Source organism: Lagenorhynchus albirostris, chromosome 12, assembly GCF_949774975.1.
Source record: "Lagenorhynchus albirostris chromosome 12, mLagAlb1.1, whole genome shotgun sequence".
In the NCBI taxonomy this organism is placed as follows: Eukaryota; Metazoa; Chordata; class Mammalia; order Artiodactyla; family Delphinidae; genus Lagenorhynchus; species Lagenorhynchus albirostris.
In genome coordinates, this window is record NC_083106.1 from 70,266,259 (window position 1) to 70,291,135 (window position 24,877).

Genomic DNA, 24,877 nt, shown 5'->3' on the forward strand with positions numbered 1-24,877 from the left:
GGGGCCACCCTCTTCCTGGGCCACAACTTGTGACTAGTCCCTTTATTAAAAGCTCTTCTATATATCCAGGCAAAACTCTAATTCAAAAAGATACATGCACCCCTACGTTCATAGCAGCACCATTCACAATAGCCAAGACATGGAAACAATCTAAATGTCCATCGACAGATGAATGGATAAAGAAGATGTGGTACGTATATACAATGGAATACTACTCGGCCATAAAAAAGAATGAAATAATGCCATCCGCAGCAACATGGATGGACCTAAAGATTATCATACTAAGTGAAGTAAGTCAGAAAGAGAAAGACAAATACCATATGACATCACTTATATGTGGAATCTCAAATATGGCACAAATAAACTTATCTACAGAACAGAAACTGACTCACAGACAGAGATCTGACATGTGGTTGCCAAGAGTCAGGGAGGGATGGGCTGAGAGTTTGGGGTTAGTAGATGCAAACTATTACATATAGATTGGATAAACAACAAGGTCCTATTGTATAGCACAGGGAACTATATTCAATATCCTGGGATAAACCATTATGGAAAAGAATATTAAAAAAATGGATATATGTGTATAGCTGAGTCACTTTGCTGTACAGCAGAAATTAACACAACATTGTAAATCAACTATACTTCAATAAAAAATAAATTAAAAAAAAAGCTCTTCTAATTATCTAATTTGAGTGTGCTATCTGTTGCCTGCTGGGACTGACTGATAAGGTATCCAACATAAGTTATTATTTTTCCCTTTTTTGGAAGAGTTTGGATAAAAGAAAATCCTCCAAAACAGTTCTGAGTGTTTTGCAAACCATAACTGACCAAATACATTGTGACAGTACTCAGCGTTCTTCAAGCATCCATGTAATCATTTCCTCCATAAATTCAAAGTCCAACATGGATGTTCTTTACCACACCATGAAAATTATAGAATCCTTAATGTTTCCGTTTTATTTCGTTTCAAGGAAACTTAATGCTGAATTCAGTGACTATTGTTAATAATTAATTCAGTCATGTATCCAGTAACAACTATTTCTCTGCTCCTCAAAACGTTTTCTAAGCTAGTTTTCATCCTATTTTTGCTATTGTCTTTTTTCACTGTTTTCAGTCTGGTGAGTCATCTAAATTCTTTTGGGAATAAGGAGAAAATACATCCCAATTCATAATACTTTCAAAATAAAAACTGAGGCTGGATCAGCAGTTAGACTACTGGAAAGGACCAAGAAACCCAGGTGCACAAGGGTTCACTTGAAAATGAGCCCCAGAGGCAAGAGGCAAAGTACCAGGAGGAAGGCAGGTCCCACACAACAGGCACTGGGTCCAGACAGCACATCCATAACCCGGGCCATCTTTCCACCCACTGGAAGCAACCCCAGCCCCAGATCCCATTTCTGTTTTTTCTGGTCCCTGTGGAGCTTAACGGACATTTAGGAACAGCCCAAACTTACTCTTGGTGTGGGGCTCCTGTCTTGGTCAGCAGAGTCAGCACGAAAAACATGAAAATCACAAAGACCGCGAGACCAATCCAAAATCCAATCACAATGGAATCTACAAGACAGTTAACACTGGGATTAGTATTTCATAGCAGCATAAAACTTAAATAATTGAGGAACCTGTGCTTTTTGATACATGAAATGAGAAAAGATGTCAACAATCTTCTGAGACAATCTTGACCCATCAGTCAGAGACGCAGGGATGAGGGAAGAGTCTGCCTCCGGATTTCTGTCTCAGGTACTACTAAGAGATGTCAGCCCTCCAGACTCTTGGTTTCCACATCCTAGTGGAGGAATCTAAGACAGAAAATGGGCTGTCTAGGTCCTCAAGATTCCACTGAAGTGTTCTGAGTTAGAAAATCCAATTTTTAGCAGAAACTGCAATATGAAGTTTAAAATGACTTCTGATTCAAACCAACCCAATTTTGTATTTTCACACATGCTCCTGCTGGCATAACTCAGCTCTTCATTACATCTTGCAGAGAACATACCAATGACCTCCTGAGTGCTCTTCCTAACTTTGGCCTTTCCCTGTGCCTCATCTCTGTACAAATCTGCTTTATCAGAGCTCTGATAATATTGCTCTTTTATGAAAAACACTTCAACGAAAATAGACCTGACCTTTTTCAGATTAGAAGACATTCCATATACAAAGAACTTGTACAACGTCTGGCATCTGAGAAAAAGGTAACACACATTTGCAGGCTATTATTGTTAAAATGATCATTTTCTCCCAGTTTACCCCTACTTTAAAACTCATGTTTCCAAGTGGACGAGGGGACACTGTGTCCCTGTACTTATCTGAACTCTTAGGCACAGCTTCCTAATACCCACACCTTTTCAGGGGCCTGTACCTTCACCAGCTGGAACAACTGTCCCCAGGCTGGAGCTAATGGAAGTCTGTCTATCCTTCAAAGCCCATGCCTTACACCATCTCCTTCACAAAGCCTAATCTCCCCAACAGATGTGCTTGCTCCCTCCTGTGGACCCCATGACATTTTTGTCTGTGCTTCTCTACATGGGTCTCTCCTTGATCCTATCATGGGTAATAGTCACTAGCGTATGTCTCTCGGATGGGGATGAGACCAGGCTGTCTACCAGAACCTGGTACCTTCCTAATAGGGTCTTAAGTCTGGGAGAGGCGACAGAGTTGAAGTATTTTACATTTTCTGATCTATTCTAAGAAGTTTACCTATGTGGCAATACAATGAGGATACTTAGCAATTAAAAAAAAAGAGGTAAACAGAACTTATGCACTAAATGTGTTTAAAATACAAAGCATTATTCTAACTAAATTATAAGTATATAGCACTCTAACATGAAGAAATCAGATTAGTAATTTACTTCACATAATTCATACTTTCATTCTACATATACTATAGCCTAGAGGTTAACAACTTTTATTCAACAACATTTATTCAGCACTCTGGATGCAAAGCTAATTTATCTTTCCCGGGGTTAAGAGTGCCAAAGAAACAGGAATTGTAGATTTTGCCTTACGATCTAATGGAAATGAGGCCTAAACAAGACATAAGGACAAGTACCAAAAAAAAACACATGTGCACAAGTGCAGCATGTAACAATAGCATGTCAGTTATGGGGGCACAGACTGAAAAGCATCATTGTGCAGATAAACAACAGCTCAATACCCTACACTTCATCAACTGCCTGCACAGCAAAAGGAAATTCTACAGTGACCCACCAGAATAATAAAATCCTCAGCTGAGAATTTAATCTAGTCGTGTTGATCCATTTTCAAATCTCTTTCCTAGGAAGGGACATGGGGACAGCTTTCACACCGCCAGTGGTGGCTGGACCCCTATGAGTCCTCCAGTCCCCTATCCCAGAGTGGGCAGGGATGGAGGAGGGTGCCTTTGACCCAGCCTAGTCCCTTGCCCCCGTCCTTCTAGTGACCCAGGGAGCAGATCACAAAGCAACAATAACGTGGGACCTGGGAGGGTCTCAGCCCTCAGCAAAGTCATGAGGGAACAGAGTGGGAATGAAGAGAGCTTTGGTTAGAATTTGAAAATCCCCATGATCCAATGGCATTTTCAGATGTTTTCTTGATAATGTGGTATCCACGTTTCTCATCACAATATGCTTTAAGCAGCTTTGCTTATTCACATTCTTCTCCAAAGGAAATTCTGCTTCCTCAGATTATTTCCATTAATTCTCCTCTACCTCATCCTCTGTCACATGGCCCAATCCCAGGGCACTTTCTCACCCTGAGCCCCTTTCAGAGAATATCAGAGATCTCCATCTCATCTCAGGAATAACCAAACCCTCTTGAAGTTTTATTTATATGCCAAGTTTCACAGACGTGAGCATTGCAGTAAAAGGAGGAATGCAGAGCCTCTGGTCTTCCCCAAAGCACCCTTTCTTGGAAGGAAGTCAGAACAGAGGTTTACATAGAGTGAGCGAGGCTCCAAGGAGCCCGGTTCGTTAAGGAAGCCAAGAAAGCCTTCCCCAGGGGGTTCTAATAGAGCCCAACAGCTACTTCTGTCCTGCCTAGAGACTGAGCTACTTGGAGACCATTATAGTAAGAGGGTAGAGCAAATTGCCCAGAGGAATCCCAAATAGGATGTGTCATAATAAAATGACTTTCCCTTAGCCTGAGCTCTAATGAATGGAATGAAACGGAGCTGAAAGCTGACAGCTGCACGGTTTCCACTGGTATGATCTGTTTCTCCATGTTTTCCACTATAGGGGAGGACGAGAGCAACTATCCCATCCTATTTCCCCTCCCCTCCACCCCTCACACCAGGCAGAATGGCCATCATCAAAAAGTCTACAAACAAGACATACTGGAGAGGATGTGGAGAAAAGGGAACTCTCCTACACTGCTGGTGGGAATGTAAATTAGTGCAGCCACTATGGAGAACAGTATGGAGGTTCCTTAAAAAACCAAAAATAGAATCACCATATGCTCCACTAATCCCACTCCTGGGCATATATCCAGAGAAAACCATGGTTCGAAAGGATACATGCACCCCAATGTTCATTGCATCGCTTTTTACGATAGCCAAGACGTGGAAGCAACCTAGATGTCCTTCGACAGAGGAATGGATAAAGAAGATGTGGTATATATATATAATGGAATACTACTCAGCCATAAAAAAAGAATGAAATAATGCCATTTGCAGCACCATGGATGGACCTAGAGATGATCATATTAAGTGAAGTCAGAGAAAAACAATATGATATCACTTACATGCGTAATCTAAAATAATGATACAAATGAACTTATTTACAAAACAGAAACAGACTCACAGACTTAGAAAACAAACTTATGGTTACCAAAGGGGAAGGGTGGGGGGGAGGGATAAATTGGGAGTTTGGGATTGACATATACGCACGACTATATTTAAAATAGACAACCAACAAGGACCTACTGTATAGCACAGGGAACTCTGCTCAATATCTTGTAATAACCTAAATGGGAAAAGATTTTGAAGAAGAATAGATATATGTATATGTATAACTGAATCAGTTTGCTGTACACCTGAAACTAACACAACATTGTAAATCAGCTATAGTCCAATATCAAATAAATTTTTTATTTTATTTATTTATTTAATTTTTCTAAATTTTTGGCTGCACCATGCAGCATGTGGGATGTTAGCTCCCGAACCAGGGATTGAACCCACGCCCCCTGCATTGGAAGGTGGAGCCTTAACCACTGGACTGTCAGGGAAGTCCCTAAAATAAAATTTAAAAAAGAATAAATTGTGACCTTTCCATCTCGTGGTTGTATGAAAAATGAGGGTTAATGCTTAAAGAGAGGGTTCAGGACACCAGAGCCAGCACTGTCTTCACACCACTTCTGGTTCCTACGGTGTTAGGGTCAGTTCTGTGGTATGAATTCCTGGCAAGGAGCCAACAGTGGGATTCTAGTATTTGTCTCTGCTGTGCTCCCCATCACACGTCTTACTCTAAGCCTTCGCTAGCTCTAGCTCTGTTTCCTATCTTGATGAGTCAGCTTCCTGCTGACTCACCCACGCATGTATCTGGCATTATCTGCAAGTGGGCACATGACAAAAGTACAGACTGTGGCCACCACTGATGGCTCAGAATCAGAGAATGCTCCTTTAGTCTCACCTCAACATAGCTGCCAGAGTGGTCCTGCTAAAATGTAAACTCATTGACTCATAGGCTTTTGCTTCTGCTTATCTAAATGTCTCACCTAGCCAAGCCCTTCCTAAATGCCCCATTTCTCTTCCTCCCTAAATTTATAACACAACTCTTGAGAGATCTGCCTGTACATACTGTCTCCAGTTCCTCTCCTCTCATTTTTTATTGAACCAATTCTAGCAGTGTTTACTCCTAACACTCTACTGAAACTGCTTTTAAGGTCATTGCCATTAATTTCTACACTGTAAATCCAAGAGTCAAGTCTCAGCCCTCGACTTACTTAACCATAATAGCAGCATGTGACACATTCCATGGTCTCATCTTTGAAACCCTTTCTTCACTTGGCTTCCAGGAAACCACAATCACACAATTTTCTTCTTACCTTTCTATAAATTCAATTCAAACTCCTTTGCTGCTTTCTTCTGAACATCCCCCAATTTCTAAACGCTAGGGTGTCCCAGGGCTCAATTCTGGGACCTCTTTAGTTTTCTAATCAATACTCATTCAACCAGCCTCTTGGGTTTGAATAGGCTGATGATTCTCAAATTTATACCTTCACTGTACACCTACCTCTCCCCTCATGTCCTCTTGGAGGTCTGACGGGTCTCAGTTGAACAAGTCCAAAAATGAGCTCCTGGGGGTGCTGTTTCTCCCAGTCTTCCCCATCTCAGTCAATGGCAATTCATACTGCCAGTTACTCAGATCACAAGTTTCAAATCGTCCTTGGCCCTTCTCCTTCTCTTGCACCCTACTGCCAGTCCACCGACAAGTCCTGTCAGATCTATCTTCAAAAAGATCCAGAGTGTATGTACTTCTTACCACTCCACTGCCCCCACCATGGTCCAAGTCACCTCAGCAGCTGCCTGGATTTCGGCAATAGCCCCCTGCCTGGCCTCTGCTTCCAATCTCATCCCCTTCCTTCCCCAGCTGCAGAGTGATCTTACTGAAACCCAAGCTAGGTACCACGCTTCTGCTCCAAACCCTCAAATGACTTCTCAGAGAAAATGTCCTAAGTCATAAGTCCTTAGCTTGACCTCTAAGGCCCCAGTGCCCTCTTCCCCATCACCTGACTTTGTCTCCTGACGTTCTGCCTCTTATTCACCCCTCTGGCACCAGGCTGACCTCCTCATTGTCCCTTGTGTGTTCCATTTTGCTCTTGCCATGGAGCACTTTCTGGAATGTTCTTCCCAAAGTATCTTATAGCTCAATCTCTCACTTCCTTTAGGTCTTTTATCATTTTTCTCCTTCTCAGGAAGGCCTTCCATGGCCATTCTAGCTATACTTTCACCTCGACTCTCCACATCTCCTTTCCCTACTCTATCTTTTATCACCATCTGGCATAGTTCATCTATTTAACTTACTTATTATCTCTCTCCCAGTAAAATGCAAGATCCATATGAGACAGTGTTTTGTCTTTTCTGTTCACTGTTGTATCTCCAGTGCTTAAAATAGTGCTGCACATAACAGGTCCTCAACAAATACATGCAGAATGAATGAATGTCCATTCTGCTGGTACCCAGTGTATGTCAGATATATGTCCACTTCTGATAGATATAAGGTTTAATACCAGATCCAAAACTGAAGGCAAAAGGAGAATGCACAATGACCATCAGAGGTTGTTTCTCAGATGAAAGACCCTTTGGAGGTAGGAATCTTAATTTCAGCAGGCAGGAGAACTCAGTCTAACTAGAGATGTAGCTATTGCTATGAAGATCCATTACAGGTCAAATAAATGAAGGTAATTGCTATGGTCATTCCTATCTTCATAAGTGCTTCCCATTGAAATGACTCGCTTTTATTCTTTTGAAACTGCACCTAACTGGCTTTGAATTTTGCTCAGCCAAACAAGGAGACGCACTTGAAGGCCAGAATTACAGCATTTTAAAGTGGAAGAGACTATACCAAGGTACACAGTACAATAGTTCACTTACTTTCCTGCATGTCTTGGGGTTTGTTCCTGAAGCTAAGGGCCTCTACTTTAATCAGATCTCTTAATCAAAACAGCAAGGACCCACCCAGGAATTTTTGGGTTTTCCTAATGGGAATGTTAAAAACAAAAGCACTCCTTATTAATGACATAGTGAGTAAAGGAAGTATGTAGTGTATCATACTTCTCCCTACATTTTGTAGGAATTTTTTTCCAGCTATAATCATTTCTAAATGTAATATGCCCCAAAGAGATTTTCAACTGTTTCTGGAAATGCACCAACCAAAACTACAGCAGCAGGCTGTTTTCTCTGCCTGTAAAAGCATATATTACAGGGAAATATATGGCAATTTGCCCAGTCATTTTGATTTCTGCTAAAATTCTTAACAGCAAGTATCCTTACCTACAGATTTTCCCAGAAAATAACAGATTAAAGAATCATAGTAAGTTAAAGGGGGTGATTTCACACCCTGACGGCAACAGCCTTCCATCAGATAATTGATGACAGCACATCCTAATGGATTCCATGTACTTTTTTTTTTTTTTTTTTACTTCCACAAAGAACTACTGAGAAGACATCAATACAGGAATGAGCAAAAGCATTTAATTATTACTATTCACTTCAGGGGTAAATGATATGTGGTTTAGTTAATGATTTTTAAGGAACAAAAATAGAAAGCTCTTGATCCAGGAAATTAGTAACTCCGAAGCCTTTTAGTCCCATAGCTGGAGACCAGAGGGCAGGAACCAGCCAGGGTATCACTGCTCCTGTCCCTCTAATTGCCCAGCCAGATGGTCTGCCACAGCCATCAGCAATCAGTAGCATCCAGGCCCCAGGACCTATACATGAAGCCCCGGCTCTTGTGGTCCTTCCTGCAATGAGGGAGTGGGAACAAAGGCTAAGCACTTTATTAGCTGGAATTGGGAGTTGACCATGATGGAAACTCAGGAGGCTCCTGAGCTCCCCTCCTCCCACAGACACATGGAATATACAGCTACATATGGAGCAATTCCCTCTGAAAGAGATCCAGAAACTATCTGAGCAACTCCTACACATCTGACAAATGATTTCCTACTCACATCCAAATGAGTAGGAAAGGCTGAGACACACTCTTGCCATTAACCCCACCCCCAGCACAGCAACATAGCCATCTGAGGTAACCCCCAACTCCCACATTCTCCCTGAGGAAGGGTTTAGACCACACATCTAGAGCCCCACTGGAGGCAGTTCAAGATGGTGGTGTAGGAAGATCCTGAATTCACCTCCTCCCACGGACACAACAAATCTACAACTACATAGGGAATACTTCCTTCTAAAAAAGACCTGAAAACTGGACAAACAGAGCCTCCACAACAAAGGATAAAAAGACAGCATTGAGACAGTTAGGAGATGCAGAAACACAGTCTCACCAAAAAAAAAATCTTCACCCTGGTGCAGCGACCCACAATTGGGAGGGATCTCAAAAATACAGAACTTTTCTCTAAGGAGTGAGGTGGTCTGTGCTCTATAGCAAGCACCTCAAATCTTAGATCCTGCATAGGAGAGACAAGCCCCCAAAATGCCTGGCTTTGAAAACCAATGAGGATTACATCCAGGAAAAACACAGATCTGTAGGGAATGGAGAACCTGCTTTTTAAAGGGCTCACAGACTCCCTTGCCCCAGAATCCAGCACAAAAACACCCGTTTGAAAAGCACCTGGACTATTCATGAAGGAGACCCATTAACTAATCTTCAAGAATCTGCTGGAAAGGCAGGAACCTGCTGGGACTCTTTCTGGTGATGGACACACTGGCAGATGCCATTCTTGTGATTTCATTCTACCTTGCTAATGCCAGCACTGGTGGGTGCCATTTTGGAAGTCTCCCTCTAACCTGCTAGTGCCAGTAGGTGTGCCTCAATGAGAGCTCCACCCACCCCTGTGCTACAGCTGCATGCCACAGCTGGGTTGGGCAAGACCCCTGCCCACCCCTGCACTGCAGCAGGCTGGCACATGCAGCCCATACAGGGGATGCCCCTTGAGTGCCCAGCTCTAGTGGCCAGGGCATCTGAGGCCCACAGGATTTCCTACACAAGGCCACTCCTTCAAGACTGGAGGAGGCAGCTTTTTGGCCCAATATACAGAAACAAACACAGAGAGTTACTCAAAATGAGGAGACAGAGGAATATGTCCCTAATGAAAGAACAAGACAAAACCTCAGAAAAAGACCTTAATGAAATGGAGATAAACAATCTACCTGATAAAAAGTTCAAAGTAATGGTCATAAAGATGTTCACTGAACTTGGGAGAAGAATGGAGCAACACAGTAAGAGCTTCAACAAAGAAAGAGAAAATATAAGAAAGTACTAAACAGAAGTTAAAGAGCTGAAGAATATAATAACTGAACTGAAAAACAAACTAGAGGGGTTCAACAGCAGACTGGATGAAGCAGAACACACCAGGAAGACAAAGCAATGGAACTCACTAAGACACAGGAGCAAAAACAAAAAAAGAATTTTAAAAAGTAAAGATATCTCAAGGGACTTTTGGAACAATGTCAAGCAGAATAACATTCACATTATAGGGGTCCAAAAGGAGGAGAAAGGGCCAGAAAGCTTATCTGAAGAAATATTAGCTGAAAACTTTCCTAGTCTGAAGAAGGAAATAGACATCCAGGTCCAGTAAGTCTAGAGAGTTCCAAATAAGATGAACCCAAAGAGATCCACACCAAGACACACCATAATTAAAATGATAAAAGGCAAAGATAAAGAGAGAATCTTAAAAGTAGCTAAAACAAAACAACAAAAAAAACTTCACATATACAAGAGAAACCCCATAAGGCTATCAGTAAATTTTTCAGCAGAAACTTAGCAGGTGAAGGGAGTGGCATGACATATTCAAAGTGCTGAAAGGAAAAAATTCCAACCAAAAGTTCTCTACCTGACAAGGTTATCATTCAGAATTGAAGAGTTTAAGAGTTTCCCAGATAAGCAAAACCTAGAGGAGTTCATCACCGTTAAACTGGACTTACAAAAAATGATAAAGAGACTTCTTTAAGCTAAAAAGAAATGGCATTGATTAATAACATAAAAACATTGAGTAAAAATCTCACTAGAATAGGTAAGTCAGTAGTAAAGGTAATGGATCAATCACTTATAAAGCAAGAATGAAGATTAAAAGACAAAAAATAGAAAAATTAACTAAAACTAAAATAATTAAAGTATACATAAAATAAAAAATGTAAAAGATGTCATAAATATAGATATATAGATGCATATATACATCTATATAGATGTCATAAAGATGTCAAAAAATATAAAACATGAGGGAGGGAGTAAAAAAAAAAGTAACCTTCTGGAATGTGTTCAAATTTAAGTTGTTATCAACCTAAAACAGACCATTATATGCAAATGTAAACCATGGTAGCCACAAACAAAAACTTATAGTAAATACACAAAAGAAAGAGGAATTAACCTAAACATAACACTAAAGACAGCCATGAAACCACAAGGGAAGAGAGAAAGAGAAAAAGAAACAGAGAGGAACTACAAAAACAATCCAAAAATAATTAACAAAATGGCAATAAGTACATATCTATCAGTAATTACTTTAAATGTAAGTGGACTAAATTGTCCAATCAAAAGACATAGAGTGACTGAATGGATAAAAAAACAAGACCCATCTGGATGCTGCCTACAAGAGATCCACTTCAGAAGTAAGGACACACACAAATTAAAAGTGAAAGGATGAGGAAAGATAGTCCATGCAAATGGAAACTAAAAGAAAGCTGGTGTAGCTATACTCATACAAAACAGACTTTAAAACAAAGAATGTAATAAAAGACAAAGAGGATATATATAATGATAAAGAGGTCAATGCAGCAAGAAGATGTAACACTTAAAAAATACATATGCACCCAATATAGGAGCTCCACAATACATAAAGCAAATAATTAACAGGCCTAAGGAGTGAAATTAACATCAACAAACTAACAGTAGGGGACTTTAACACCCCACTTACCTCAGTGGATACATCATTCAAACAGAAAATCAATAAAGAAATATTAGGCTTAAATGACACATTAGAGCAGACAGATTTAATAGATACATACAAAGCGTTTCATCCAAAAGCAGCAGAGTACCCATTCTCAGGTGCACATGGAACACTCTCCAGGCTAGATAACATGTTAAACAAGCCAAAAAACAAGTCTCAATAAATTCAAGAAGTTTGAAATCATATTAAGCATCTTTCCCAACCACAATGGTATAAAACTAGAAATCAAATATGGGAAGAAAATTGTAAAAACCACAAAAATGTGAAGATTAAACAACATTTAATCTGAACAACCAATGAATCTTTGAAGAAATCAAAGGAGAAATTAAAAAATACCTAAAGACAAATGAAAACAAAAATATGACATACTAAAATCTATAAGAGGCAGCAAAAGCGATTCTAAGAGGGAAGTTCATAGCAATACAGGCCTACCACAAGAAACAAGAAAAATCTCAAATAAACAATCTAACATTACACCTAAAGGATCTAGAAAACAAAGAACAAAGTTCAAAGTTGGCATTAGGAAGGAAATAATAAAGATCAGACCCAAAATAAATGAAAAAAAATAGAAAGGATTAATGAAACTAAGAGCTGGTTCTTTGAAAAGATAAACAAAATCAACAAGCCAACAGCTAGACTAACCAAGAAAAAAAACAGAGAAGAATCAAATATAGTCAGAAATGAAAGAGGAGAAATTACAACTGATACCACAGAAATAGAAAAGATTATAAGAGACTCCTAAGAACACCTATATACCAACAAATTCAACAACCTAGAAGAAATGGATAAGTTTCTAGAAACACACAATCTTCTAAGACTGAATTATAGAGAAATAGAAAATCTGAATAGACCAATTACTAATAAGGAGATTGAATCAGTGATTTTAAAAAACTTCCAAACAAACAAAAGTATAGGACCAGGCGACTTCACTGGTGAATTCTACGAAACATTCAAAGATTTAATACCTATGCTTTTCAAATTGTTCCAAAAAAATTAAGAGGAGGAAATGTTTCCAACTCATTTTACAAGGCCATATTATCCTGATACCAAAACCAGACAAGAATACCAAGGGAAAAAAAAATCACATGCCAATATCTTTGCGAAAATAGATGCAAAAGTCTTCAACAAAACACTAGCAAACTGAATTTAACATACATTAAAAAGATCATACACCATGAATAAGAGGGATTTATTTCAGGGATCCAAAAATGGTTCAGTATCTGCAAATCAATCAACATGATACACCACATTAACAGGATGAAAGATAAAAATCACATGATCATATCAATCGTTGCATAAAAAGCATTTGACAAAAGTCGACATCCATTTACAAGAACTCTCAACAAAGTGACTATATTAATAGACATTTCTCCAAAAAGACATACAGATGACCAATAGGCACATGAAAAGATGCTCAACATCACTAATTATTAGAGAAATGCACATCAAAACTACAATGAGGTACCACCTCACACCAGTCAAAATGACTATCATTAAAAAGTCTACAAATAACAAGTGTTGAAGACGGTGTGGAGAAAAGGGAACCCTCCTACACTGTTGGTGGGAATGTAAGTTGGTGCAGCTGCTATGGAAAACAGCACAGAGTTTCCTCAGAAAACTAAAAATAGACCTACCATATGATCCAGCAACCCCACTCCTACCCAGACAAAACTATAATTCAAAAAGATACATGCACCCCTATGTTCATAGCAGCACTATTCACAATAGCCAAGACATGGAAACAACCTAAATGTCCATTGACAGATGAATGGATAAAGAAGATGGGGTACATATATACAATGGAATATTACTCAGCCATAAAAAAGAATGAAATAATGCCATTTGCAGCAACATGGATGCAGCTAGAGATGATCACACTAAGTGAAATAAGTCAGAAAGAGAAAGACAAATACTATATGATATCACATATGTGTGGAATCTAAAATATGGCACGAATGAACTTACCTACAAAGTAGAAATAGACTCACAGCTATAGAGAACAGACTTGTGGTTGCCAAGGGGGAGGGGGGAGGGAGAGGGATCAAGTTAGAGTTTGAGGTTGGTAGATGCAAACTATTACATTTTGAATGGATAAACAACAAAGTCCTACTGTATAGCACAGGGAACTATATCCAATCTCCTGGGATAAACCATAATGGCAAAGAATGCATGTATGTGTATAACTGAGTCATTTTGCTATACAGCAGAGATTGGCACAACATTGTAAATCAACTATACTTTAATTTTTTAAAAAAGTATCATCTAAGTACCAAATAGAAACAACATGTTTTTCAGGGCTGTTTAAAGGAGAGCAAAGCTTTTTTGGTACAACTTAATATGGCTTATAAACTTATATAATGTTCTCTTGAATGAGTTCTTGGATGCAAGTTGCTGAGATTAAATGTAACAGGATAGCATGGGGAAAAAAAGTGGGTATGGAGGAAATATACCTCAACTTAATAAAAGCCATGTATCAATATAACAAACCCACAGCTAACATCATACTCAACAGGGAAAAACTGAAAGCTCTTCCTCTAAGACCAGGAACAAGACTAGGATGCCCACACTTGTCACTTTTATTCAACATAGTATTGGAAGTCTTAGCAATTAGACAAGAAAAAGAAATAAAAAGCATCCAAACTGAAAAGGAACAAGTAAAACTTTCACTATTTGCAGCTGACATGGTACTATATGTAGAAAACCCTGAAGACTCCACCAAAAAACTGTTACAACTATAAAAATGAATTCAGTAAACTTGCAGGATACAAACTCAATATACAGAAACTCTGGTATTTCTATACACTGATAATGAACTATCATAAGTAGAAATTAAGAAAACAATTCCATTTACAATTGTATCAAAAAGAATAATATACCTAAGAATAAATTTAACCAAGGAGGTGAAAATCTCTATGCTGAAAACTGTAAGACTCTGACAAAAAAAAAAACCTGAAGAAGACACAAATAAATGGAAAGATATTCTGCATTCAAGGATTGGAAAAATTAACATTGCTAAAATGTCCATACTATGCAAAGCAATCTACAGATTCAATGCCATCCCTAATGAAATACCAATGACATATTTCACAGAACTAGAACAAATAATTCTAAAATTTGTATGGAACCACAAAAGATCCTGAATAGTCAAAGCAATCTTGAGAAAGAACAAACCTGGAGGAATCATACTCCCTGATTTCAAAATATACTACAAAGCTATAGTATCAAAACAGTGTGATATTGTCATAAAAACAGACACACAGATCAATGAAGAAAAGAGAGAGCCCAGAAATAAACCCACACATATATGGACAATTAATCTATGACAGTGGAGCCAAGGACATAGTATGGGGAAAGGACAGTCTCTTCAATAAATGGTGTTGGGAAAACTGGACAGCCACATGCAAAAGAATGAAACTAGATCACTATCTTATACCATACACAAAAATTAACTCAAAATGGATTAAAGGCTTGACTATAAGACCTGAAACCATAAAATTTCTAGAAGAAAACATAGGTGGTAACCTTATTGACATCATTCTTAGTGATGTTTTTAGAGATCTGACTCCAAAGGCAAGGGAAACAAAAGCAAAATAAATAAATGGGACTACATCAAACTAAAAAGTTTCTGCACAGTGAAAGAAACCATCATCAAAACAAAAAGGCAGCCTACTGAATGGGAGAAATCTGTAAATCATATATACAAAAGGGGTTAATATAAAAAATATAGAGAACACAGACAATACAACAACAAAAAACACACACAACTCTACTAAAAAATGGGCAGAGGATCTGAATAGACATCTTTCCAAAGAAGACATACAGATGGCCAAAGGGCACATGAAAAGATGTTCAATATCACTAACTATTAGAGAAATTCAAATCAAAACCACTATGAGATATCACCTTACAACTGTTAGAATGGCTCTCAAGACAAGAAATAGCAAGTGTTTGAGAGGATGAGAAGAAAAGGGAACACTTGAGCGCTATTGGTAGGAATGTAAATTGGTGCAGCCACTATACAAAACAGTATGGAGAGTCCTCAAAAAATTAAGAATAGAACTACCATATGATCCAACTATTCTACTTCTAGGTATTTATCTGAAGAATATGAAAACACTAATTCGCAAAGATGTATAAACACCTATGTTCATTGCAGCATTATTTTTTTAATTTAATTTTTTTTATACAGCAGGTTCTTATTAGTTATCCATTTTATACATATTGGTGTATATATGTCAATCCCAGTCTCCCAATTCATCCCACCTCTCCCCCCCTGCCCCGCCACTTTCCCCCCTTGGCTCTTTCACATTTTTCATCATTAGTGTATAGGAATGCAAGAGATTTCTGTGCATTAATTTTGTATCCTGCAACTTTACCAAATTTATTGATTAGCTCTAGTAGTTTTTTAGTGGCATCTTTAGGATTCTCTATGTATAGTATCAGGTCATCTGCAAACAGTGACAGTTTTACTCTTCTTTTCCAATTTGTATTCCTTTTATTTCTTTTTCTTCTCTGACTGCCGTGGCTAGGACTTCCAAAATTTTGTTGAATAATAGTGATGAGAGTGGATATGCTTGTCTTTTTCCTGATCTTAGAGGAAATGCTTTCAGTTTTTCACCATTGAGAATGATGTTTACTGTGGGTTTGTCATATATGGCTTTTAATATGTTGAGGTGGGTTCCCCCTATGCCCACCTTCTGGAGAGTTTTTATCATAAGTGGGTGTTGAATTTTCTCAAAAGCTTTTTATGCATCTATTGAGATGATCATATGTTTTTTCTCCTTCAGTTTGTTAATATGTTGTATTACATTGATTGATTTGTGTATATTGAAGAATCCTTGCATCCTTGGGATAAATCCTACTTGATCATGGTGTATGATCCTTTAATGTATTGTTGGATTCTGTTTGCTAGTATTCTGTTGAGGATTTTTGCATCTATATTCATGAGTGATATTGGTCTGTCATTTTCTTTTTTTGTAGTATCTTTGTCTGGTTTTGGTATCAAGGTGATGGTGGCCTCATAGAATGAGTTTGGGAGTGTTCCTTCCTCTGCAATTTTTTGCAAGAGTCTGAGAAGGATGGATGTTAGCTCTCCTCTAAATGTTTGATAGAATTCACCTGTGAAGCCATCTGGTCCTGAGCTTTTGTTTGTTGGAAGATTTTTAATCACAATTTCAATTTCAATACTTGTGATTGATCTGTTCATATTTTCTATTTCTTCCTGGTTCAGTCTTGGAAGGTTATAACTTTCTAAGAATTTGTCCATTTCTTCCAGGGTGTCCATTTTATTGGCATAGAGTTGCCTGTGGTAGTCTCTTAGGATACTTTGTATTTCTGTGGTGTCTGTTGTAACTTCTCTTTTTTCATTTCTAATTTTAATGATTTGAGTCCTCTCCCTCTTTTTCTTGATGAGTCTGGCTAATGGTTTATCAATTTTGTTTATCTTCTCAAAGAACCAGCTCTTAGTTTTATTGATCTTTGCTTTGTTTTCTTTGTTTCTTTTTCATTTATTTCGGCTCTGACCTTTATGATTTCTTTCCTTCTACTAACTTTGGGTTTTGTTTGTTCTTCTTTCTCTAGTTCTTTTACGTGTAAGGTTAGATTGTTTATTTGAGATGTTTGTTGTTTCTTTTTTTTTTTTTTTTTTGTGGTACACGGGCTTCTCGCTGCTGTGGCCTCTCCCGTTGCAGAGCACAGGCTCCGGACACGCAGGCTCAGTGGTCATGCTCATGGGCCTAGCCACTCCGCGGCACGTGGGATATTCCTGAACCAAGGCAGGAACCCATGTCCCCTGCATCGGCAGGCAGACTCTCAACCGCTGCGCCACCAGGGAAGCCCATTTGTTGTTTCTTGAGTAGGATTGTATTGCTATAAACTTCCCTCTTAGAACTGCTTTTGCCACATCCCATAGGTTTTGGATCATCGTGTTTTCATCGTTATTTGTCTCTAGGTATTTGATTTCCTCTTTGATTTCTTCAGTGGTCTCTTGGTTATTTAGGAACGTATTGTTTAGCCTCCATGTGTTTGTGTTTTTTACGTTTTTTCCCCTGTAATTGATATCTAATCTCATAATGTTGTGGTCAGAAAAGATGCTTGATATGATTTCAATTTCCTTAAATTTACTGAGGCTTGATTTGTGACCCAAGATGTGATCTATCCTGGAGAATGTTATGTGCGCACTTGAGAAGAAAGTGTAACCTGCTGTTTTTGGATGGAATGTCCTATAAATATCAATTAAATCTATCTGGTCTGTTGTGTCATTTAAAGCTTGTGTTTCCTTATTAACTTTCTGTTTGGATGGTCTGTGCTTTGGTGTAAGTGAGGTGTTAAAGTTCCCCACTATTATTGTGTTACTGTCGATTTCCTCTTTTATAGTTGTTAGCAGTTGCCTTATGTATTGAGGTGCTCCTATGTTGGATGCACATATATTTATAATTGTTATATCTTCTTCTTGGATTGATCCCTTGATCATTATGTAGTGTCCTTCCTTGTCTCTTGTAACATTCTTTATTTTAAAGTCTATTTTATCTGATATTGAGGATTGCTACTCCAGCTTTCTTTGGATTTCCATTTGCATGGAATATCTTTTTCCATCCCCTCACTTTCAGTCTGTATGTGTCCCTAGGTCTGAAGTGGGTCTCTTGTAGACAGAATATATATGGGTCTTGTTTTTGTATCCATTCAGCGAGGCTGTGTCTTTTGGTTGGAGCATTTAATCCATTCACGTTTAAGGTAATTATCGATATGTATGTTCCTATGACCATTTTCTTAATTGTTTTGGCTTTGTTTTTGTAGGTCCTTTTCTTCTCTTGTGTTTCCCACTTACAGAAGTTCCTTTAGCATTTGTTGTAGAGCTGCTGTGGTGGTGCTGAATTCTCTTAGCTTTTGCTTGTCTGTAGAGCTTTTGATTTCTCCATCGAATCTGAATGAGATCCTTGCCAGGGAGAGTAACCTTGGTTGTAGGTTCTTCCCTTTCATCACTTTAAATGTCATTCCCCTCCCTTCTGGCTTGTAGAGCGTCCACTGAGAAATCAGCTGTTAACCGTATGGGAGTTCCCTTGTATGTTATTTGTTGTTTTTCCCTTGCTTCTTTCAATACTTTGTCTTTAATTTTTGCCAATTTGATTACTATGTGTCTTGGCGTGTTTCTCCTTGGGTTTATCCTGTGTGGGACTCTCTGTGCCTCCTGGACTTGGGTGGTTATCTCCTTTCCCAGGTTAGGGAATTTTTTGACTATAATCTCTTCAAATATTTTCTTGGGTCCTTTCTCTCTTTCTTCTCCTTCTGGGACCCCTAAAATGCGAATGTTGTTGCATTTAATGTTGTCCCAGAGGTCTCTTAGGCTGTCTTCATTTCTTTTTATTCTTTCTTCTTTATTCTGTTCTGCAGCAGTGAATTTCACTATTCTGTCTTCCAGGTCACTTATCCATTCTTCTGCCTCAGTTATTCTGCTATTGATTCCTTCTAGTGTATTTTTCATTTCAGTTACTGTATTGTTCATCTCTGTTTGTTTGTTCTTTAATTCTTCTAGGTCTTTGTTAAACATTTCTTGCATCTTCTCGATCTTTGCCTCCATTCTTTTTCCGAGGTCCTGGATCATCTTCACTATCATTATTCTGAATTCTTTTTCTGGAAGGTTGCCTATCTCCACTTCATTTAGTTGTTTTTCTGGGGTTTCATCTTGTTCCTTCATCTGGTACATAGCCCTCTGTCTTTTCATCTTGTCTATCTTTCTGTGAATGTGGTTTTTGTTCCACAGGCTGCAGGATTGTAGTTCTTCTTGCTTCTGCTGTCTGCCTTCTAGTGGATGAGGCTACCTAAGAGGCTTGTGCAAGTTTCCTGATGGGAGGGACTGGTGGTGGGTAGAGCTGGCTGTTGCTCTGGTGTGCAGAGCTCAGTAAAACTTTAATCCACTTGTCTGCTGATGGGTGGGGCTGGGTTCCCTCCCTGTTGCTTGTTTGGCCTGAGGCAACCCAACACTGGAGCCTACCGGGGCTCTTTGGTGGGGCTAATGGCGGACTCTGGGAGCACTCACGCCAGGAGTACTTCCCAGAACTTCTGCTGCCAGTGTCCTTGTCCTCATGGTGAGACACAGCCACCCCCCGCCTCTGCAGGAGACCCTCCAACACTAGCAGGTAGGTCTGGTTCAGTCTCCTATGGGGTCACTGCTCCTTCCCCTGGGTCCCGATGCACACACTACTTTGTGTGTGCCCTCCAAGAGTGGAGTCTCTGTTTCCCCCAGTCCTGTCAAAGTCCTGCAATCAAATCCCACCAGGCTTCAAAGTCTGATTCTCTAGTAATTCCTCCTCCCATTGCCAGACCCCCAGGTTGGGAAGCCTGATGTGGGGCTCAGAACCTTCACTCCAGTGGGTGGACTTCTGTGGTATAAGTGTTCTCCAGTTTGTGAGTCACCCACCCAGCAGTTATGGGATTTGATTTTACTGTGTTGCGCCCCTCCTACCATCTTATTGTGGCTTCTCCTTTGTCTTTGGATGTGGGGTATCTTTTTTGGTGAGTTCCAGCATCTTCCTGTCGATGACTGTTCAGCAGTTAGTTGTGATTCCAGTGCTCTCACAAGAGGGAGTGAGAACACGTCCTTCTACTCTGCCATCTTGAACCAATCCACAGCATTATTTATAATAGCAAAGATTTGGAAACAACCTAAGTGTCCATCAATGGATGAATGGATAATGAAGATGGTACAAACACACAGAGAAAATGGAATATTACTCAGTCATAAAAAAGAATGCAATGTTGCCATTTGAGACAATATAGATAGACCGTGAGGGTATTATGTTAAGTGAAATACACTAGAGAAAAGAAAATACACTAGAGAAAGACAAATACTGTATAATTTCACTCATATGTGGAATCTAAAACAAACAAACAAAACAAACAAAAAATTGATAGACACAGAAAACAGATCAGTGGTTATCAGAGGGGAAGGGAGTTAGGGGACAGGTGAAATGGGTAAAAGGGGTCAACTGTATGGTGATGGTGGATAACTAGACCTTTGGTGATGATCACTTTATAGTGTACACAGATGTTAAATATAATTTTGTACACCTGACACTTACATAATATTATGTACCAATTTTACCTCAATTAAAAATAAAAGATTCCCACTAGAGAGACAAGCCTCCTAAACATCTAGCTCTGAAAGCAGACAGGGCTTTTGTCCATGAGAATCCAAGGTTATAGCAAACAAAGGAGCAGTTCTTCATGGGCACACATGACTATCTCCCCAGGGCTCAGTGCAGGGGGAGCAGGCAAAAACACCCATTTCCCAGTCTTTCTCTGAAAGGGGTTTATCTGCTTGCTTTAGAAGATGATGCCTGAGGGCCAGACTTCTAATTTATCAGGCATCTAGGGGCCAGCTGTGATCCTTCCCAGGGACCAGTGAAGCCAACACATACTTCCCTGCCTTCTTCCTCTAGCCCATTCCAATAATAAAAAACCAAGTTGTCAGTATCTCCCTGGAAGGAGCTTTTATACAAGTCTGGCGCCCCAGCTGTTGCAGCTGCTGTCCAAGGGACTGCCTGATATCCTAGCTCTGATAGCCATGAGTCCGACAGGACTGTAGTTCTTAAAAAGCCTGACAGCACCCTTCCATGGCTCTCCACCAGGCTCAGCACAGAAGGAGCAGACAAAATGCCCACTTCCCAGTTTCTCCCTGGAAAGAATTTAACTATTTACTCTGCAGCTGCTGCCTGAGGTTCTGCTTCTAATCAAACTGCATCTAGGCACTGACCACAATCCTCTCCTTCCAGACACAGACAGGTCTTGACACGCCCTCAATTACTAGGAGCTACTAATACAAAGAAGTCTGCTTGAACAATCATACAAGTTTGAGAGAAAACTAAGATCTCAGGCCTGGCTGAATGACAAGGTTCATTTCCTATATAAGACCACTCTGCTAGACTGGGAGTGGTGGCTCTTATCTAATGCACAGAAACCAAAACAGAGAGTCAAGGACACTGAAGAAATAGAGGAATGTATTCCAAACAAAAGAATAAGATAAATCTCCAGAAACAGACCTTAGTGAGAATTCAAAATAACGGTCATAAACATAGGGGTAAGCTCCTTGACATCACTCTTGGTGATGAGTTTGTGGATTTAACACCAAAAGCAAAGGGAACAAAGGCAAAAATAAACAAGTGGGAGTACATCAAACTAAAAAGCCTCTGCACAGGGCTTCCCTGGTGGCACAGTGGTTGAGAGTCCGCCTGCCGATGCAGGGGACATGGGTTCGTGCCCCGGTCCGGGAAGATCCCATATGCCATGGAGCAGCTGGGCCCATGAGCCATGGCCGCTGAGCCTGCGCATCCGGAGCCTGTGCTCCACAGCGGGAGAGGCCACAACAGTGAGAGGCCCTCGTACCGTGCAAAAAAAAAAAAAAGCCTCTGCACAGCAAAGGAAACCATCGACAAAATGAAAAGGCAAATTATGGAATATGAGAACATTTGCAAATCACATATCTGGTAAGGGGTTAATATCCAAAATATACAAGGAACTCATACAACTCAATAGCAAAAAAACAATGCAATTTAAAAATGGGCAAAGGGCCTGAATAGACATTTTTCCAAAGAAGATATCCAAATGGTCCACAGGTACATGAAAATGTGGTCAACACTGCTAATCTTTAGAAAAATGCAATTCAAAACCTCAAGGAGATATCATTTCACCACTGTTAGAATGTCTGTTACCAAAAAGCCAAGAGATAACAACTGTTGGTGAGGATGTGGAGAAAAGGGAGCCCTTGTGCATTGTGGGTAGGAATGTAACTGGTGCAGCCACTATGAAAAACAGCATGAAATTTCCTCAAGAAATTAAAAGTAGAACTACCATATCATCCAGCTTTCCCATTTCTGGATATATATCCAACAGAAATGAAAGCGTTATCTTGAAGAGGTTATCTATACTCCCATGTTCATGGTAACATTATTCACAACAGCCAAGGTATGGAAACAACCTTGTCTATTCATGGATGAATGGATTAATTAAATGTTATAGATAGATAAATAGATATTTGAGTATTATTTGGCCTTTAAGAAGAAGGAAATACTGTCATTTATGACAAGATTTGTGAAACTGGAGGGCATTATATGAAGTGAAATAAGCTAGACAGAGAAAGACAAATAGTGCATGATATCACTTACATGTAGACTCTAAAAAAAAGAAAAGAAGTCGAACTCACAGAAATAGAGCAGAAAAGTGGTTGCCAGGGGCTGGGGGATCGGGGAAATCAGGAGAGGTTGGTAAAAGAGTATAAACTTTCAGCTATAAGCTGAATAAGATCTAAGGATCTAATGTATAACATGGAAAGTATAGTTGATAACACTGTTTTGTACAATTGAAATTTGCAAGGGAATAGAACTTAAATGTTCTCACCAATGAATAAACAATCAAACAAATACATACCTGAGGTGATGGATGTGTTAATTAACTCGACGGGGGGAATCTTTTCACAATATATAAAATATATCAAATTATCACTTTGTATACTTTAAATATATTACAATTTTATTTGTCAAGTATACCTCAATGAAGCTGAAAAAAATAGAAAGCCCACTTTGCAAGTAGGAGTGAGGAACCATGAATGCCAAGACAGCTTAGAGTGGCAGTGGCCAGGAAACACAAAAGAAGTGAAAGCATTTCCTTTGCCACATTTGCATCTTCAATTCTAGTCTCTCTTGTATTTCCTAACATGTTCCATTAAGCTGAGCCAGATAAGAACCTACGACTTTTATGGTGCTGCGGACATTCATTCTGAAACAAGCAAACATCTCTGGACCATTTATGGGGTAACCACGACAGGACCCGGTAGTGAGCAGCACTTTCTGCTTATCATGTCAACTCTGTTTAAGTAAACTGAGCTGCTTCCTGCTGGCCAGTCAGCAGGCAGTTATGACTGGAGGTGGACGGTAACCTTTCATAGAGTTATATTTCCTTGCTCTGTGCTGGATCATTAATCGCTCCAATAACACAAAGCACAACGCATGCCTATAACACAGAGCTGGGAATGACTGCAGGCTATTCTAGTCCATCACTACGAACACACACAGACAGACTGCTTTCCACAGCCCCAGAAACCCAGTGGGGCTGAAAGGATGTTGTGGACTGTTACAAGAGAAGGTTCTTCAAATTAGAGTTCCAGATTCTATTTGTGTACACATTTTTGATGGTCCAAATGTTCACATGGTTTTGGAGAGCTGGCATCATTAATTTTTTAAAAATCTCAATTTGAAAGTGACATTGATTCATGTTCCGCCACTAAGGGAATCTTTCAAGTTCTTCGTCACTCATATTATACATCCTTGAGCAATAAGCCTATATTTGGAGGGGTGTTTTCCAGGGATTTGGGGGTAGAGGACAGATTTCTATAAAAAGAATGTTCAGGAAAAGTAAACACTGGGGATTTCACAGGTTAAAGCGAACACACATCATGGTTACAATGGGGAATTGCACAAGACTTACATTTGTGAGCCTTCAGTCCTTCAAAGGAAACTGGTCCAATCTCATAATACTCATATTCCCAGGTGTAATCAGAATTAGATGCAGATTGATGGGACGTCCCATTAGAAACTAACCTCTGGGCAGACATCTCCACCTGCAGAAATGGAGAAAGGCGAGTGTAGAGTCTGTTAACGCATCCACATTGTCCTTGACCCCGTTCAGGAGGTCAGCAGGCAACAGCCTCAGGGAGGTCCTATCCACCAGGTCAGGGAAAGCCCTCCCTGGCTGCCTGCATTCCCAGTGGCCATTACTTCCTTTTATCTCTCCACGAGACTGGTATGCATTATTTGCAACCAGAGGCCATGTCTTCTTTCATGGTTGTTCCCCCAGAACTTAACCCAGTGCCTGGCACATAACCAACTTCCAATAACTGATGAAAGAAGGAAGTAAGAAGGGGGAGAGTGTATCAAAATCTCTGAGCTCACGACTTCAGCCACATCACCTATCACCACCTATGCGGAGCCTACAGAGAATAAATAAAATCAGTATCAGAAGAGAAGCCCAGTAGACGTCTACTGGGCACCTACCATGCAAAAATAAAGACATGGGACCTATGTCTTATGAAATAGGGGTGGAGAAAAAAGAAGGGGACAACAAAAGTCACATCATTGGAGAAGATCCTCAGTGGAATCCCTATCTTGGTCACTGCTAACTCCTGAAATCTGTCCTATTTTCAGGATGTCCCAATGCCTTGTTTGTTATCATTTGAGATTTTAAAATGCTGACTTCTTTGTGAGACGAGGTTGTACTGTGCAGCATGGATACCAAAGGC

The 24,877-nt window shown here is 39.6% G+C and overlaps 1 protein-coding gene across 1 annotated transcript in view; it reads right to left on the reverse strand.

The window, feature by feature from the left end:
• The window catches only part of MRAP2 (melanocortin 2 receptor accessory protein 2), a 37,517-nt gene extending 13,321 nt beyond the window's left edge, over nucleotides 1–24,196 (reverse strand). Inside the window, exons 1-2 of the mRNA XM_060167687.1 lie at nucleotides 24,067–24,196; nucleotides 1,455–1,554 (exon numbers count right to left, since the gene is read on the reverse strand). Of these exons, the coding sequence (XP_060023670.1) occupies nucleotides 1,455–1,554; nucleotides 24,067–24,193 (227 nt within the window). The 5' untranslated portion in view covers nucleotides 24,194–24,196. The remainder of the gene's footprint in view (nucleotides 1–1,454; nucleotides 1,555–24,066) is intronic.
• Between the last annotated feature and the right edge of the window lie 681 nt (nucleotides 24,197–24,877).